Here is a 19,398-nt window from a genome sequence, read left to right as displayed (position 1 = left end):
AGGTATTAACTAGGAATGCAAACCTTAAGAAGAAAGAGTTGAAGTTATGAAAGAATGTTATCAGTAAACACTTGTCTCTCTGGTGAAGCCCATAGAGGAGATGCTGCTGGAGGCTGGAGGAGCAGAGCCAGACCTGTCTTACATGTCATTATACCCTGCCCCCAACCCAAGAAACCCAACAGGATTCATTGCTCTGAGTGCAGTGGGCAGAGCTAAATGCAGAGCACACTGGGCTATACCTTGGATCAAGTTGTTATACCAATCTCTGTGCATATTATTATTGGACATATCTATGGAAGCAGACTTGAATTTTGACTTTGGGCCTAATTCACCATGGACTGGTAATGTGAGAATTTGCAGTGGACTGTGAGAAGAAAGCCTCTGCCCAGACAGAAAAAAAGGCAACCTCGCTATATTGCGAGAGAATTGTGATCCATTTGCAGTTCCCGAAACATCAAAGAGTTTCTTCCACCTGTGCAAATGTGAGTAAGTCTGAGGCTTCCACTATCTGTAACTGAGAATGTCCTCAAAAACGCCTGGGCACGCCTGCGTTTTTTCAGATACACCCAGAGAACGTCAGGTTACCACAGACAACAGTCACTAGGTCGGCCAATAATGGTCGACAGTGACTAGGTTGACACCTACGTATGGTCAACATTGACATTGACAGAAGGTTGACACTCCTTTAATTTGACATGGACATGGTCGGCATGAATAAGGTCAATATGAGTTTTTCATGTTTTTGTGGTGTCTATGTCGGCCTGTGTTGACATGGACACCGTATAAGTGTCCAGAATGACCACAGCCACCGTTTCTAAGCGTTCTAGTGAGATCGCTTAGAAAATGCCCTGAAATCACCCCAAGTGTAGGCCCCATTAAGTGGGCAGAGTTTTCATTCTGAAAACAATGTATTATAATAGTGAACGGGTTGCGCCATAAAGATTTCTTCAGCTAGTTCACCACTAAGATATGTTGAATCAAAATCGTGTTCATATAATAAATTCTAAGTCATATAGTGCAGATTTGTAGGGCACTGTACCTTGCAACAGGGGAGAACAATTCACCGTAGTCAATTATTTACCACACGATGAGCCTTCTAGTGAGTATGGGTATAAAGCAGGGTCAGATCCTGGAAACTCCAGCGTTCAAAGACCAGGGTTTTTGGTGTAAAAGGGGTATAATTGATCTTTTTGCATTTAGCCTTTTACAGTAAATCAATTTGTTTTCCGATGGGGCGGTCTGTTCACAAGAGTCCAAGTCCTATTTTCATTTAGAGATGAAGGGCCAAATTTCATAGTGTCCATAGTGCCCACTGTCAATGATTGCGCCTTTAAAAAAAAGTCAGAGTTCGTCTGGCATTCTGCAGGACCACTAAGTTCAGATGCTATTCCATCTGGCTCGTAATTTATTTGTCTACAGCAGACTTCCATTTGGACCATACATTACTCAATTTTGCTTCTAAACATAGTGGTTCAGAGAATGCAATGATGGCCAGTTCTTTACTCTTTGGGGGTTACCCTTTGTGTCGTGTTGAAATTCTTATTTGCTGTTGGCTTTCTAGGTTAAGGTCTCTGCTAGAGAAATTGGTGTTCACAGGTATTTCAAGTTTTACACATTTTTCAGGTTCTTCACAGGTTGACTTATGAAATATGACATCTATGCAGGGCTTAAAGTGGTCCTAGAGAGCTGGTGGAACTCATTTCTTTCCCTGACACTGACCCCCATCCCCTTCCTCATTAGGAGGAGCCCAGGCTAGTCTTAGGGGTTTGGGCACCTCCTTCAAACTATACATTTGTGCCCAACCACCCATAAAGGGATATTGGTCGCACAAGGAAGGGACGTAGTCACAATATAGTAACTCCAATTAACATTATACCACATAGTAGCACTATCATATACACATTACATCACATGTAGTGCCCCAGATCATATTACATTACATAGTGGTACCCCTTATTTACACAGGATATTATACACATAATTTGGCAGTTGTGTTGCTTATACACACATCTGTCTCTGTCACTCCAGCAGCTCCCTGTCTATGTCCCTCCAGCAGCTTTCCCTCCTCTTTGTGTGGCTCCATCCCTCTCTCACCCTGTCTTCGGCATGCACAGAACCTTCTCCTCTTATTGGCTCTTCTTCACTTCAGCAGCGGTGACAGAAAAAGAACCATTGGGATAGGCGTTTCTGTTGGAATAACTGTTCAGGACTGTGGTGGAGGTGGAACGCAGTTCCCCCTACCATTACAGGTGGCGGAACTGAACAGTTTCCTTCACTTTAACCCCTACATCTATGGATTTAAAAAGTGTTTGTTAGCAATGTTCCAAATTCTATCTCCCTTGGTCTAAAGGCAATACCAAGAAAAATAGCCTTATGATATATAATCCAACTTGCACATTCTTTCATTTGGAATATGCACATAAGCTTTAAAATACTCTTTAAGTTACTTATGGCAGGTTTCTTACTGGTTCCTGCTTCAATCAGCATTTTCCCTTTTACTTCTATTTGAACTGTGTATGCCCAAAATGTATTTATTTTCAAGCCCAGCATCATTCAGCATTGCATTGGTTCTTTTCACTATAGTACAATGTGCAAACTCGACATTTGTTCTGGTGCATGGTTAGCTGATGCTTGATCCCAAATTTTCTTATTAACTATGAACATTTTTTGTTTTGCTTGATCTTAGCGTTTTAGTTTGTAGCCTGTTTGAGTTTCTACTAAATTCTTTTAGCCTGTTTATTTAAAGTATCACTTCACTTTTGCACATGGGTCATCCTTGTAAAACTGTCTATTAGTGTCATAAAATACCTCTACAGAATTAGGAATGTTTCGAGAGGAATCATGACCTTCCACACCTTCTCACACTTTAACTGCATTTCTATAGAAACCTTAAACTTGAAATTTTATGAAGCTTATACATTTTCACCTTCAATAAAAGTTGTAATCCTGTTGACTGTGTCCTTCTAAACTTAAATCTTGGGCCTATAACCTGTTGACAGATGCCTACACTTGGTAGTGGATGTAACAAGGAATTTGTTCACACGTTGATCCCAAATCAGAGTAGGTTTTCTTGAAGATAGTATCATACTAAAAGAAAACCAGTGCTCAGTATGATAAAGTAATAAACTTTCCTGGGCTACGTGCCATACAATGACGTGCTTGGGCCTATGCAGACTATTTTGTAGAGCCAAGTATACAACAAGCACCTGCTGTCTAATCAGCCTGGCCTGTAAGTCTGGTGACTCAGACATGTGATGTTATTGTGTCTAAATAGTCAGGCACAATAATACTCAATTTAAAGACAATTTAAGATTGCAACTTCCAATGCATTATTGTTACAATGCCAGTATGATTACATCATGGGACTACTGAACAATGGAAACCAATAACACCACAGAGCTGCCCAGTTTGAAAATATCATGGAAATAAAAATAGCTATGTGAATTATAGTTGAAGGGAGTTTTGGATTATTATTATTATTTTTCCCAAAATGTGTCCAAAACTAAAATTAGAAATAGCATCTGTAACACAAGAGGACTTTTTTTTTTTCCACAGTGGAATAAAAATATCAGGAATCGTAGGAACCGAAATGAAAACATTTTTTTTCAAAAAACAATAATAGGTTCTTTGTTATTTAACTGTAAAGATAAGCTGGTTATGTGTTTGTACAATGATGGAATTAGTCTTGGTATTTGTTTTTATTTTGTATATATGTTTTCCTAGCCTTGGGTTTTTTGCATTTTGTAATAGGCATAATTATAAAACACCATGCCCAGTGTGCAAAGCTTCTTAGTTACACCCTGAGTCACAGAGAATTTGCCAGAAAAATATGACGTATTGCAAGCTCTTTAAAGGTTAACCGCACTGTCCATGTCTCGGGAGCTGCCAGTGGAGGCACTCACATTTTCTGAAGGCTTTGAATACACATTGGAGATACAGATCTGGGGGATTATGTCAAAGAGAACAAACCTTTATATTAGTCTTGCACCTGCGTCTTGATGCGTAATGATTTCAGTATGATGGAATCCAGACCCCAGGAAGGATTATAAATTCTCATTTGATTTCATTTACTTCTGAAATGCTTGAAACCAGCTGTGCCCTTAGTTTAAAAAACCTGATCCTTCTTCGCAGATTTGAATTTTTTTTTTTTAAAGTCGGGATGTCTTGTTACATACGAGCAGTAATAGGTAGCGCGAATAAACATGAAGAACTCACCCCCCTATCCCAGGCCCGTGGTCTAATTAAATCCATCCTGTGTTTTCTCTTCATTTACAAAGATTTGATTGTTTGCTTAAGAGGAGCACATGTGCTGAGATTTAAGTGTTTAATTTACATTGAAAGCTATTCTATTACACGATTTCTTTGACATCTGGTCATTATGAGAATTGAGTCATGTATATGCTCTGCAGGATGTGCGGATGGGGTTAACTAGGCCATTTGGAGAAAGATTGCGCAATTAACCCATTCCACATAAATACATATGGTCATTAGTGGTCTCCCTGTAAATGACAGGATTGACTGTAATTCTATATTATATAAAATAGTCCTTGAAACCATTTTGCGGGGAATAAAATAAAGCAACAGTAACATTAAGTACTTATATTTGTTTGCTTATCCATCAATATGGAGACATTTAAAATGTCTATAATGTTGACGGGTTCGGAAATTCTTAAATTTCCTTTGTAGTTTTTTTTTCCCCAAAGACTCAGCGAACCCTCGCACAGAAAGTATTACACACATTGACATCCAGAGCCATAACTAGACATTTTGGTGCCCTGTGCAAGAATGAGAATTGGTGCTCAAGTACATTTAAAATATGTTCAGTGCGTGTCAAAGGTGCGCACCAAAAATGAAGTAGCGTAGCCTTGCGGGGAAGGGGCATGGACACAGAATAGTAACAGTTCACATAACATTGTACAGTAGTGTTCATTATTCACATTATGGCACACAGTAGTACCCCTTATATACATTATGCCACACAGTAATGCCTCTTATACGTGCTACGCCACGCAGTAGTGCCCCTTACATAGGCAAATGCAGGGGGTTTCCACTTGCCCAGAATCCCCATTCTATAGACAAAGAGCTGCTCCACATCATGCAGTGTAAAGATGCATACACAATGGTCATTTTTGCCCAGCGTGTATGCACAGCGATGATGGGGAAAATCGACTGAGCGATTTTCGCCCATCTAAGCAATTTTCATGGGGGTGGACTGCTTTGTTTTTCATAGCAGGACAGGAGTCCTACCATGTGGTGTGAGAATGCTAGCTTAGAAAGTACAGTACTGGTTCCTTTAATTATGTGTTTCTATTTATTACGGTATTTTTCCTGACCACTTATTTATATTATTTAAATGTTTGGTACAGCCTCTACTTTAGACCATCTATAGGGCCACATGTAATAGGGTGCGAGAATCAGAAAGTGAGAGATTTAGGGAGTTTTCCTAATTTTTTTAAAGCATTTACACTGAAAAACCAGGTTGATTTTGCCAAAATATCTCTTTTTTTGATTCTCACACCCTATTACATTTGGTCCATAGCGTTTTATATTAATGCTGTATTCCATACAGTATCCAGTGTATAAAAAGACAAATGTTTACACTAATGTCCAGGGTCATTACTAGGTTCTTCTAGTGCTTCCCTGCACTTGTTCCAGTGTTCTGCAGAGTGAGAGTTTGTGGAATGCATTTGGAAACCTCACTTGAAATCCTGTTTTTGCAACTGCCTTATACACATTATGGCACATAGTAGTGCACTCTTTCACATTACGCCATTCAGTATAGCCTGTCTTCACTTTAAAAAGATGATGGCAAATAAAACAAGCAGCCACAATTCTTCCATGAAGACCACATATGGGCAGTATCTCAACTGGTTTCTGCCAGTTCTGAGCTAATGGCACTTCTGGCCATCTTCCCGATTTTCAAGGGAAATAAGAATAATGTGTCTTTCATCTGATGAACCAACCAAGGCTTCTATGGCCTTCAGAATTGCCTGTTTCTTTGTTCTTCTTCAAAAGAGCTTCCTATATCTTTGCTTTTATATCTTTGCCTGGGAGAGACCTTGCTGATGCAGTATAACTACAGTACCATGTGCCTTTTTGCACCTGTGCTCAGTCTTGCCATGACCGTTGACATGAAACTGTCTTCCACAACCTCACCTCTGTAGCAGAGTTTAGCTGTTCCTCACCCAGCTGTAAGCCTCCTACACAGCTGTTTTTCTTTCAGTTAATGACTGTATCAACCTACTGTACACATGAAAATGATGATCATTATCACCTGTTTGGTATAAGCCTACAAATTCCCGGCCTTTGTGCAAATGTAACTAGAAGAATTTATGCTGTTTTGAAAGCAAAGGGTGGTCACAACAAATATTGATTTGATTTAGATTTGATTTAGATTTATCTTCTGTACACTCACTTTACATTTTGTTAATTGATAAAAAAAATAAACTATTAATACTTCTATTTTTTAAATGCATTCTTACAGTACTTTGCAGCATTTTTTCCAAACCTGCCTACAACTTTGGCACAGTATTATACTTTAGTAATATACATTACAACGAAAGCTTGGCAGATTGCGTTTTCATCCACAGGGCATCTGCGCTCTGTGTGGCTGTACCACCCTAGTTATGGCCCTGGTGACCTCACAAGTTCTTAATTAATGTATAGGCTGCATTATTTATTTATTATTTACTTACAGTTCCTTATATAGCGCAGCAGATTCCGTTGCACTTTACAATAGTAGACAGTGATAAAACAAACTGTGTAACAACAGACAGACTTGGAGGTAGGAGGGCCCTGCTGCAAGCTTACAATCTATAGGGACATAGGAGGGAAACACAAGGATAGGCACCGGTAATACTGTAACATTGCAGTCCCACCATTCACATGAATATCAAGTCAGGTCATAAAATAACTGCCCAAACCATGCGAAGAACACAGGTGGTTATTCTATGTGACCACAAAAAAAATAGTCTTGAATACAAATAAACTTTTTTTTACTATTTACTGTAATAAGGATTTTGAAGTGGGATTTACCAGAATAATAGACAATCCTTCCACATCCTGTCTATTATATTGTAGTGGATAGAGCCATGATAATACAGATTAATGTCATGCAGTGGTCACGTGGCGATAAGATACCACATCACCGTAACATATGTCATACAGTGGCACTAGTGGGTAGATCATTTTGTTGATCCAGTCAGTAGCTAGAGCAAAATTGCCTATTTTTTGGGCCTTCTTTCTTGGTGTTCCCAAAGGAAAATTCAAGGGAAAGATACAGCAGCACTATGACAAGATGTGCAGAGAGTTGCATTGTAAGGAGTAGACAAGTGGCCTGGTCACTTGAACCACATAATTAAAACCCTACCTACTTTACAGTGGATAGAAGCGGGATTTAAGGATGGTGGCTTTGAAAATCTAAGATTGATCAATTTCCAGAACTGTAACAGAAATGTTTTGGTGAGCAAATTGAAATGCTATTGGGATAAATATAGCTTTTCATAAATCAAAGGGAAGATGAGACAAAATATAAACAATATTAACATTCTTCCATGTGTACAGTAGATTAGGCAGGAAGAATCGTGCTGCTGGTTTCTTATGTGAATATTGTTCCTATAATAAAATTAGCTCAGGAGAACTCCCTCGAAGACTGATGTAATGGTAAAAAATAACAGCGAATTGCTGTTTACAATTTCCAGTCAGGCATCAATTAAGGCTTGTTTACATTTCAACATGGACCAACATCTCAAATGAATGTTTATTGCAACCTTGGTGAACCCTTTCAACAAAGAATTCAGGCTGGTTTGAAGACAAAAGATAATCATACCCAGCACTAATAAAGTGTACATAATAACAGGTAACAGGTGGAATGCTGCTTTGAGATCTTGATATTTTACTCACAGCTGATGCATGCAGTACATATTATTAGTGTGTCCATACTTTTTGCCCATTTGCTCCTTAAATCCCTGCAGGACACAGCACTTCCACACAGGAACTCTGTAACTGAGCTCTATGTTTCTCTGCAGTGTGTAAGTATTAAGAGACTGGCAAAACCACATGCCTGGGCACAGAAAGTGTTTATTCTGGGTGTGTAAGTCTTTGATGCACTCTGGGGGAGTTACAGCTAGGGTTACTCGCAGGACGTTAGCATATCATTGGATGGCTTGTAGAAAATGTTATAGGAAAGCCTTTGCTAGAAATATAGGTTTATTCCTGTATTTTTGCTGCTTGATATGCTGTGTCCTAAAGTCCTCTATTGTTCATATAAGGTCATTTGTGTCTATCTCATGAAAGCCAAGTTTCAATAAATGTACTGTCAGTAGCTTCCTTTCAGTTGACAAAAATTGAGATTAATGTTATATATTATTAAAGGTCCATACACACTGGGTGTCTATGCCCAGTGTTTATGGACAGCGATGATCGCTCAGTGCATACACACTGAGAGGCTTTCCCCCTGCCTGGCGCCATCAGCGGGGAGAGGACGGCTTTGCATAGCGCAGCTTTCCCGGCGATGATGCGGGAGCGCACAGCAGAACTAACCGCTCATCGCCGGGCCATACACACTGGGCGGCTTTGAGCTGAACCTGCTGTTTTGCGTGACTTTGAGCTCAAAATCGCCCAGTGTGTATGGGCCTTTAGAGTAATAAACTACACACGTGGGTGGGTGTGCTGATGGGAATTTAATTAGCGACTTGTTGCCATATATAATTGGTAGAATTATAGCTTTTTTTTTTTGGACCTAAAAATATGGACTCAGGTAAGGAAACCAACTGATTCTCTGCGAACAGCAGAATCAATTGGGTTTTCTCCTGCGTTAGAACCTGATTTTGCCTTATTTATGCAGACTTTACCTTGTTCAGCACTTTTGTTGGTAAGCTGCTCAATCAGAAGTCTGTCACTCAGGTGCCAAAAGGGAGGGGCAATTCTGGTTAGGAAAACAACATTTTGTATCCCAATTGCACACTGAGTGAGAAATATCTACAATAATAATCAGATAACACAGAGATTTTGGTTGCGTATATCTGCAGATATAGGGCTAAGCCCCCAGGCCATACGTCAAGGCATCTCTGTCACTGGGGGTCCCTAATACTGGGTATGGGTCTGAGGTGTGGGCCCCCAACATGCCGACACAGGCTGAGTACTCCAGGGCAGCACACAAATGAAAATTAGTAGGGGTTAATAAGAAGCACATAGGTGCTATGTAGGGAAGTGAAGGTGTGATTAAAATACAAAATATATACAATGTGATAGGAAAAAATAAGTGTTAATAAAGTGTTAGGGTGTGCTAACCTGGAGCAGACCATCCCTACCAACACAGGGGGCACCACACTCCCAAACCCATCCCATTAGCAATAACATATATTTACCTTGTTCAGTCCAACTGTGAGGATTCATGCATGGGGTAATCCCTATTGAATGCTAAATGAAGTCCGTTAGCATGGAAATTAACCGTGGAGTAATTGAATATCGTCCTAAATATACCACATTTTTGGTATTGCGTCTATATACAGTATAGAGTTTTGGCTTTGTCCTGATGCCCTAGACCAGAGTACGTTTAAGTATCATATCATCTGTCTGGCTCCTGCTTGGTAGTGAGATGGTATTTGAGGGATATGTGTAGGAGTCTGGCATATAACAGGCACCTTGAGAGATTATACCAGTGGTTCCCAAACTGTGTGCCTTGGCATCTGGGCACTTGCAGTGGTGCCTTGGGTTGGTGGTCCAGGATCAATTTAATTTATGCATGGTTAATGTAATAGGTAACACCAGTGCTATTGGCTGCCAATTGTAAAATATGTTGACAAAAAGATGCAAATCTTGTTCCACACCCAAGGATGAAATCTAAACACAATTTACTTTATTCAATATTTAATTCTAAATATGTCAATAGGAAACTTTTGGCCTAGGGGTGCCGCAAAAGAAAATTCTGATACTCTAGAGCAGGGGTCCTCAAACTATCTTGCTCTCGGACCCCACCAGACAATACAATTAATTACAGGACCCCAGCAAGTGACTGCAGAAGGTCATCACATCAGGTGTGTAGTCGGCAGACAGCACATACATGGCAGCATTGTGGAGGCACAAAATGATGGGAGGAGTCTGAAAAGCCTGTTGAATTGTCTGTTATTTTAGACTCCTTCAATTACTGACTGAGATTACAAAAGTAATCAGCCTGATGGTCATAAGAGACTTTGGGGCCAGGACCCACAGTTTAAGAACCGCTGCTCTAGAGTGCTGTGATTCAAAAATGTTGGGAACCACTGTGTTAGACTTCAAGTTTCTTAGGCAGAGGCAGAACTCTGGGAGGCAATGGAGTCATCTGCCGCCGGGCTCCTGCTCCCAAGGGGGCACCTCTCCTCCTCTGCAAGTTTGAATCAGTTAATTGAAAGCAGTTGATATTGCTAATGTGGCTGACTCCCTTTTCTAACAGCATTTTTGCAAGTGTCACACCCTGTATTAGATCCCATGACGTTACTGGAGACAGACACCTTACTGATTGAGTTATTTGGGGGGGGCACCAATACTTATCTTGCCTCCGGGCAACTGGGATGAACTTACGCCACTGTTCTTAGGTATATATTGCATTACAGTAGATTCAACCTCCCATTCACCAGCTGTTGCCTATATAATATTCCCATGATGTTCTGTTTGGCTGTGGCTGACACGTTTTTGGTCATATCTGTCAAATATACATAATTGACACAATAAATAAATATTTATAAATAAATAAATATTTATTCTGTGATTTTCTTGTCTTTCAGTGGAACATGATAAAGAGTTTTTTCATCGGAGACGTCACCATCGGGAGTTCCGGTTTGACCTTGCTAAAATACCAGAGGGTGAAGTAGTAACAGCAGCCGAATTCAGGATATATAAAGATTATATTCGAGAGCGGTTTGACAATGAAACTTTCCAGATCAGTATTTACCAGGTCCTGCAAGAACATCAAGGAAGGTGAGTAAAGAAACTGGTTATATGAGAAACCAGGAATTAATAAAGCTTTGTGGGAAATATATCAAATATTTCCGTTTTTTTTAAGCTGTTTCTATTTTCAATAATGGGGTGCTATGATTTGAAAACCGCAGATGTGTTAAAGAACAAATCAGCAAAAAGGCCATTTTCCAAAGTGCCATAATAAAAATCCCTGTCTTGACTTTTATATTAGTCAATTGGGTCATCCTGATACCACTGGCCACACAGCAGTAGGGAATTAGAATAAAGAATTGTTTTGCTGCATGTTGTTTAATAAAGACTACAATATTCCCCATGTTTTCCTTCCCCACAATCTTTATAGGTACTGTTATTGTCCTGCTCGATTGCGTTCTACCTTTTGGTACTAAGTATACAAGTTTGCATTTGATGCTTAATTTTGTTGATTTTAATCGGACAAGGTAATGTACAGCCAACTCTCCCACTCCTCAGTTTTCCTTTGTACTCTATAGCCCTTTGCTTTCCATACTAATTTAGATTATATTACAAAAACAAATTGTACCCCTCTCTCCCAAACCAGTTTACTGAGCTGTTGTAGGCAGATCCTACTCCTCTCTTGCTAGTTACGCTAAGTAGTGTATTGAAGCTGTTGGCAGGCATCCTCTATCCCACTGTGCATTCATGTGGGAGATGGGATTGGCTTTAGGAGGTTAATATATATATATATATATATATATATATTATTATTATTATTTAAGAATGCCACTTTTCTGAATAAGATCATGTCTTGATGTATCAATGTATCGATTAAGAGGAAAACAAATCTCATAGAGCAGTTTAGTTCTTTGGTTTTTCCGCCAGCAGCTACTAGATGTAGCTCAACTGAGCTATTCAATTGTTGCTCCATTCGGCCGCGATTGGCCGGCGGTGCCAGCATATCAGCTTGCATCCCACCATTGCATCAAGCTGAAATACGCAAAAAGTGACCCGTTTGAACACCCAAACTGGACTTTCATTTAGTTTAAACCCAACCATAATGAGCGCATGACATGTGTGATAAAAAGATCAACAGAATATCGCCCCACCATCTCACATCACTTTAGATCGGGCGTGATACAACAATTGAATTACTATTATTATTATTATTATTATTATTATTATTTATTAACAGTTTCTTATATAGCTCATAAAGATTCCGCAGCGCTTTACAGAGAATATTTGAACATTTACATCAGTCCCTGCCCCAGTGGAGCTTACAATCTATATTCCCTACCACATATACACATACACAGACATTCTAGGGTTGATTTTGTTGGGAGCCAATCAGCCTAGCAGTTTATTTTTGGATACTGACCATAGAAGGAAAAGACTGCTCATGAGGAGATAACATGCAAGAGGTCGTGTCCGATAAGACTACTACTTGTGCGTAATAGTTGGGCAGCCTATTAGAGAGGATATGTCATCAATGTGTACAAAACAGAAAGACTTTTGCTATAGGCACAAACAAATATATGTGTATCTAACAAATAAAAGGTGGGGGAGCACATATATGGAAAATAATTGTACAAGTATAAATAAAGTAATGCAGACAATGTGGCAATGGACAACATAACTAGGCTTTATATATAGATTTTAGTGAAAGCAGCTATGACCGCTAGGGACATCCTAGGTCCTACTGCTTGAGAGCCCAGCCCTTTTTATAGGCATCAGTAAATTGGTGAAGCAGGACCTAGGATGAACTTGGGTGCTTGGTTTGTTTCTATGGAAACTACACCAAGGTTTACCTCCCATCAGTCAAAATGGGCGGTCCTCACTGACGCAATTCCCTTTTTAAAGGGGCCCTGTTCTGTGCATGTCCTCTCTAGTGGTTGTCCATGTTCCTCTATGGTGACTTGGGACAGCCCATAAGCTTGTGCCCCTACGATTGCATTGCATGGTGGGCCTTCATGCCCTAGTCCCAAACCGATGACAACACTTTGCAAAATATAAAATACAGAGAGTATATATGTGTGCGCTTCAGTTGTTGCGCCATATACAGTATGCATACATAAATCTGTTTTGTATACATACATTTTTTTATAGACATTATCTAGTTATAGTTTATTACTTCAGCATATTTCGTTGCGCTTTACAATTGGAAACAGCAGTTATTAAATAAACTGGGTAATAACAGATCAACATAGAGGTAGGAGCCCTGCTCACAAGCTTACATCTATAGGATGACATTAATACTTCAGACATAAACGATTATTGGACGATTATTGGACGACCACGCATGTACGCGGTATGCTATGCACATGAGCAAGCTGTCAATACGAAGACAGCTAGGAAGGCTAGCCTTCACTGGCTGCTCGCAGGGTGATTGTTACTCTGCGGCCATTTAGGGGGCTTGTAACCCAGCGTTTTCTAGGAGTGACCCTGACCATTGGGAGGGGGGTGGGGATCCATTTGATGGTGAGTAATTCCCAATGGATTTCCTGTGTGTTTGCAGCCATGCACAGGTGGGTGGGCATGGGACAACCTTTATCTGTTCACTGGGCTCCAAAACTCACAGCCCTGTGACCATGTCTGAATTTGACCCCATGTGCAACATGAAAATAAAGGGGTGAGTTTAGCCAATAGTGTGTGTGTGTGTGGGGGGGGTCTGCGCAGGCATGTATATGCGCATGTGCAGCACCCCTATCGCAATCGCTGAGGTGTTCTCACATGTAGGGGAGGGGGCATGCAGGGCGGCACCAAGGGTATGCCCAGCATTTTATGGGCATTTGACTTAGGGGTGCCTTAAAAACATGTTGATGCTGTAGGGTGCCGTGATTCAAAAAAAGTTTGAGAATCGCTGGCCTAGGGCATCAAATTTGCCAGGGCCGGCTCTGGTTGTGTGTGCTCGTGATCCCCAGTAGGGAGCGCAGGAAGTTGGGGCTGGGGATCATCAACAGCATGGGTGGTGCTGTGTCCAGGACAGCTCCACACTTACTGGTGAGTTAACTGTTTGAAACCCATGCTTTATATAGCAGTTGCTCATGTTTACCTTCCAATGTGTCCTACCAATGTATAGTTTCAATGTGTGTTTTACTTTATACAGTATGTATGCGCATAGGCAAAATCCAGGTGGCATAATATGAATTTGGCTCAATCCGGGTGGCAAAATGTGAATTTGGCTCAATTCGGGTGGAAAAATGTGAATTTTGGCTTATACTGAATTTTAAAGTGTCCGAAGAGGAGAGTCCTATTGAAGATGGGATGTTGCCCATAGCAACCGATTAGATTCTATCTATTATCTTCTTGAAGTTGTTAAATAAATAAGTATAATCTGATTGGTTGCTATGGGCAACATCACATCTTCAATAGAATTCTGATAAATGTACCCCTCTATGTGGCATAATATATAGTATAGATATACAGTAGTGAAACATACAGCTCAGAATGGCCCTTTTGAGCAATAACTTTTACTATATCGCCTAGTGTCTATGGGGCGTAACCTGTTCCCATATTTATATTGATGGAAATTTATTTGGAAAAAAATGGAATGAGTATTATGCATGGGGTTTTGCACTACAGGAAAAATGTTTTAAGCTCCGAACACACTACATGCTTTTTCTGAGCAATATCATAAAAAAAAAAAAAAAAATACCTGTGTAGTTGTATGCTGAATATTGTTAATTATTCAAGCTCTGGTTAACAATTCTGCTCACTCTATAAACCCCTCCCCCTCCCCAGCTCCATTAGGGCTGCTTCCTGAAAATTCCCGGGTTGGTTTTACATCCCAATCCGCCCCTGGAAGCGAACGACTAATGCTTAGCAAGCCTTGCTGAATGAGGCCCTAAGTGTAGAAATGTTTACTTTTTGTTTTGTTTCAGCACTATCAGAATGGATTTGGCACTCTGCCTCTCCTGTTCTATATTTTGTAATAAAAGTCGTTAGTAATATTAGGTAGGAAAAGTACTGGCAGTAAGTTAGATCTTACAAGCTCAGTAGTTATGTTGCTTTAGAGCACACAATAAATCCTGCAGTCATGATCAAGAAGAAGTCAGATGTCCAGTAGATTTTACTTCTTGTTGCAGGTACCAGACAAAATACTCTATTAGTATCATCCAGAACATTTCATATATACAGTTTGTAGGAAAAAATTGGGTACTTCCTCATCTTTGCATCCACCACTACGCCAGTTACATAAGGTGCTACGGGAATAGCAGCACCATTGTCCCCTCGTGGGGTCACTTTGCTCGCCACACTTCAGGCTCAGTGGCTTGCTCTGTTCTGCTTCGCTCGCCACAACTTTAATAAAGGTAATAGATGGTGGCATGGACACATGAAAGTGGCCTGGAGAGTTCCGTAAGTTCCATAGCGTAAGCGGTGGCCGCCAAAGATGAGGAAGTACCAAAATTGTAATATAAGGTGTGCCCAAATGAAAAGGAGACCTTTGCTATAGCGGCATTGTATCTAATCGCAGTGGGTTAATGTGTTTGCGGAAAGAAGGCGTGGAATTATTCCCAGCTGTGCATGTGTTGTGAATGGCTTTGCCTCAGTTTCTTCATTCCTGGAAAGTTGCGTTGCGCAAAGAGCTGTTATCCAATTTCGTCATGCACAAGGCGAGCATGCTTCAGAAATTTATCGCATTATATAGGCGGTGCATGGAGAGCAGTGTCTCGCGCAGTGCACCATATTCAGGTGGTGTCAGCGTTATGAAGTGGAACCCGAAAGCATCAAGGACTTGCCGCAGCCCAGGCAGGCGCACATTGTCACCAAGCCTGCCACAAGTTCGGCAGTGGAGGATCTTATGTCCAAATGGTGCACCGCGTGAGACACTGCTCTCCGTACACCACTTACATCCTGCAATGAATGCGCTCATTTGGAGGAATTCATCATGCACCCGACCGTGCAGAACAACTTTCCAGGAATGAAGAAACTGAGGCGCAACTGGGAAAAACACCACACCATCTATACATAACCACATTAACCGACCGCGATTAGATACAATTCTGCTTCAGCAAAATACGTACATTGTCCTGTTCAATAACCCTCTTGTAGACACTCACTGATGAAGAAGAGAAGGCGGATTATCCTTGCCATGGGTTAAACCACAATTCTTGGGGTGCTCTATGTGGGGTCACATGGGCATAATTTATCTAGTTAGGTTGTTAGGGGGATTGGTTTTGATGTTTTTTTAAAAGCATTTTAAAGGTTATTTAGCATCTTTGTGAAGACTTTGCCCTCCCTCTCACCTCTTCCTTTGGTTTTCTTTCCTAGTTGGCTATTTCAGGCAGGTGGGAATGAACCACAGATCATTACACTTGGATGCAGTTGATTTGTCTTGGTTGCACTGATCTTGTTGGAAGTCTGAACGACCCCACTGTGGGCAGCACTTCACATTTCTAAGTGACTTGTTAAGATTATGGGGTGGGGAGGGTGAATCTTGAATTGCACACACATTATTTATTTATTTATTTATTAGCAGTTTCTTATATAGCGCACACAGATTCCGCAGCGCTTTACAGAGAATATTTCACCATTCACATCAGTCCCTGCCCCAGTGGAGCTTACAATCTATATTCCCTACCACATGTACATGCACACACAGACATTCTAGGGTAATTTTTTTGTTGGAAGCCAATTAACCTACCAGTATATTTTTGGATTGTGGGAGGAAACCGGAGTACCCGGAGGAAACCCACGCAAGTACGGGGAGAATATACAAACTCCGCACAGTTAGGGCCATGGTGGGTATTGAACCCATGACCTCAGTGCTGTGAGGCAGTAATGCTAACCATTACGCCATCCGTACTGCCCACACATGTATCATGAGGTGCTATCATGCTTGGACTTGTAGTTCTTCAAAGAAAAACCTACAGTGCTGATGCACACTCCACAATATTAAGCTCTGCATGTAACACTTTTGAACCCATAGGGGGTAATCAATCTAGGATCACGGCTGTTGATCCCTGCCGACAGCCGTGATCCTGGCCCGTTTGTGGTCAGCCCGACAGCTGAACGGCAGGCGGGATTCAATGTCCCACCTGCTGATCGGCGCAAAGGGGGCATGGCTGCAAAAACGGCCGTGGATTGTCCATCTGCGGCCGGGATCGCGACAATCCACGACCGTTATCGACAGCTTCTAAAGTCGGGCTCATTCTGCCATGATCCCTCTTCAATGCTGTCGCTCAAGACAGCATTGAATAGGGTGCCAGTGCTATTTCCCCCGTCGGAAATAGCGGCGGCACATTGAATACCCCCCTTAGCCTTTCTTTTACTTCTTTGTAATTTAGTACATCTGCTGTAGTTTCCCCAGATACTAGTAAAAAGAAAACAAATGGTGATCACGCTGTCATTTCTAGCCAAGCCGAATAAACCGTTAACTTAATTTATTTTTATTTCACATTTTAAGAATAGCCACATCAATCGGACAGACATAATGAAAAAGCATTTAATGCTATAAAATAGAGTTTAGGTAAGGACACACTGCCTCTGTGCAGGAATAAAGAAGAACACTGTCACTGTACATAATGCATCTCTGGCATAGAATAGTTCATCTGGGATAACCTATATGAGTCAAAGGGAGGTCACATTTAATCACTCCATCCCTTCATTATTATTTAACTCCACCCTTTAAATTGGAGGATCCATTAACTACTAATCTAGATAAAGTACTTTGCCATTCTTACGTAACACCATTCACCTACAAAGAGTAGAGATTGCGCCAGACAATTTTTTGCTGATTTTGGTTCTAATTCGTCATCTAATTTGGTTTTGGATTTTGGCCAAGACTAGTTTGTGTTGGACTAGTTTGGATTTTTCCCAAAAATTACAAAAAAAGCTAACATTGCATTATGTGTGCTTATTAGAGTTAAGTAACGTCAATGATCATTTCCACTAATTTCCAGTCAATTTTGACCACCTCACAGCTTATAACATTGTTTTACTACAGTTTAGGCTTAGTGACAGAGCAGCGGCACAAACACAGGGCAGTTTATATCACATCTATGAAACATTGCTACACAGCATTACAGAGTCACAACGATTATGTGAACACTGTGGGGGTTTGGCCTGAGATGTTGTCACAGTACTTACAGTATATGTTATGTATACACAGTGGGACATATATCACTGTGTACTCAAATAATCCCTTGCATAGGGGGATCAAATGTATGGATCTTAAAAGGTAAGGGGAGCGCTCAGATAGTTTTGGACTCAACTTTTTTGATATAATGGATGCCCAAAGGAACAAACAACTGATGTTATACAACAAGATTGTTCTTTACTAATATTATAATAAAACAGTTTAAAATATTTAACAGTCAATACAATAATAATAATGATAATAATAATAATAATAATAATACAACAAGTGCATTTGTGTTGGGTGGACCTTGCTGAAGACCAAATGTTGATATGCTTGTGGTCACTTTTTCCTCATTCATAGATCAGTGCTAAAGACTAGATAAAGACATAGGTAAGTCTTTAATAAGAAATTCTGGAGACATTGCACGTATAACCTTGACAAAGGGGTGTCACATACCCCGAAACGTTGAAAGCTTTTTTTGCTGAAAATATATTTTTTCAAAAAATCCCCAGAGTGCCGCTGTTGTCTCTTCACTATCCTATATATATATATATATATATATATAGCAACTCCAGATGCGAGCACCCACGGTCTTAGAAATAATGGCAACCACAGACAAGGTATCTGCTTGATACCTTGTCTGTGGTTGCCGTTATTTCTAAGACCGTGGGTGCTCGCATCTGGAGTTGCTGTAAGTTATTATTGCTGGAAGCACCGCGGCAGTTGCTGTGTTGAGGAGGGTGCCGGTCTATTGGACTTTGCTATATATATATATATATAAATTAACAATAATTTTAAACTTTATGACCCTCCGTGCACCTGGCCTTCCAAAGCCTTAATCCAGCTTTGACTGCGGGTCCCTTATATAGAATCAAAAAACATGTATCCGATGCCAGGAGTATATTGTTTTGCCTTGATCTGGAATCCAAGTATGGCAGGAACATCCGAGCCTCAGCTCAGAGTAGACTCTGCACCCGGAAATTTAGGCGCATTAGGATTTTCTAAAATCTGAACTGTTCGGCCTACAATTGCACTAAGGACATGCCTAAAGCCTGGTATACACTGTGCAGATTAATTTTTTTTTAACATAGTAGAAATTATCATAATGTCAACTGAAATACCAAAAGTGACTTCTCTAGTGAGTTTCTCGTGAATTAATTGGTTACTTTTTATGTCAGTTTGGTGTACAACATGTTGCATTCACTATGTGGTACTACTACTTTATGTTATTGATATCTAAGCAAAAATGTATCTCTTTATTGTGCTATAACACATTCCCTCTGTTCTTCAAGAGGAAAGGCCACATTTTTACAACACTTTTAAAAGCGACCACGTTTTATGACTCCCAGGGAGGGCAAATCTACATAAAGAATTTCAATAAATATCTTGACAATCTCTGCTGTTCCCTC

General features: G+C 40.5%; 1 protein-coding gene across 1 annotated transcript in view; it reads left to right on the top strand.

Moving 5' to 3' along the window:
• Positions 1–19,398, top strand: part of BMP7 (bone morphogenetic protein 7) — an 89,719-nt gene that overhangs the window by 42,311 nt on the left and 28,010 nt on the right. Inside the window, exon 2 of the mRNA XM_083146543.1 lies at positions 10,764–10,956. Within this exon, the coding sequence (XP_083002669.1) occupies positions 10,764–10,956 (193 nt within the window). The remainder of the gene's footprint in view (positions 1–10,763; positions 10,957–19,398) is intronic.

Source organism: Crinia signifera, chromosome 6 (genome assembly GCF_055691185.1).
Source record: "Crinia signifera chromosome 6, ASM5569118v1, whole genome shotgun sequence".
Lineage (NCBI taxonomy): Eukaryota > Metazoa > Chordata > Amphibia > Anura > Myobatrachidae > Crinia > Crinia signifera.
This window is presented reverse-complemented; position numbering and strand designations above follow the sequence as displayed.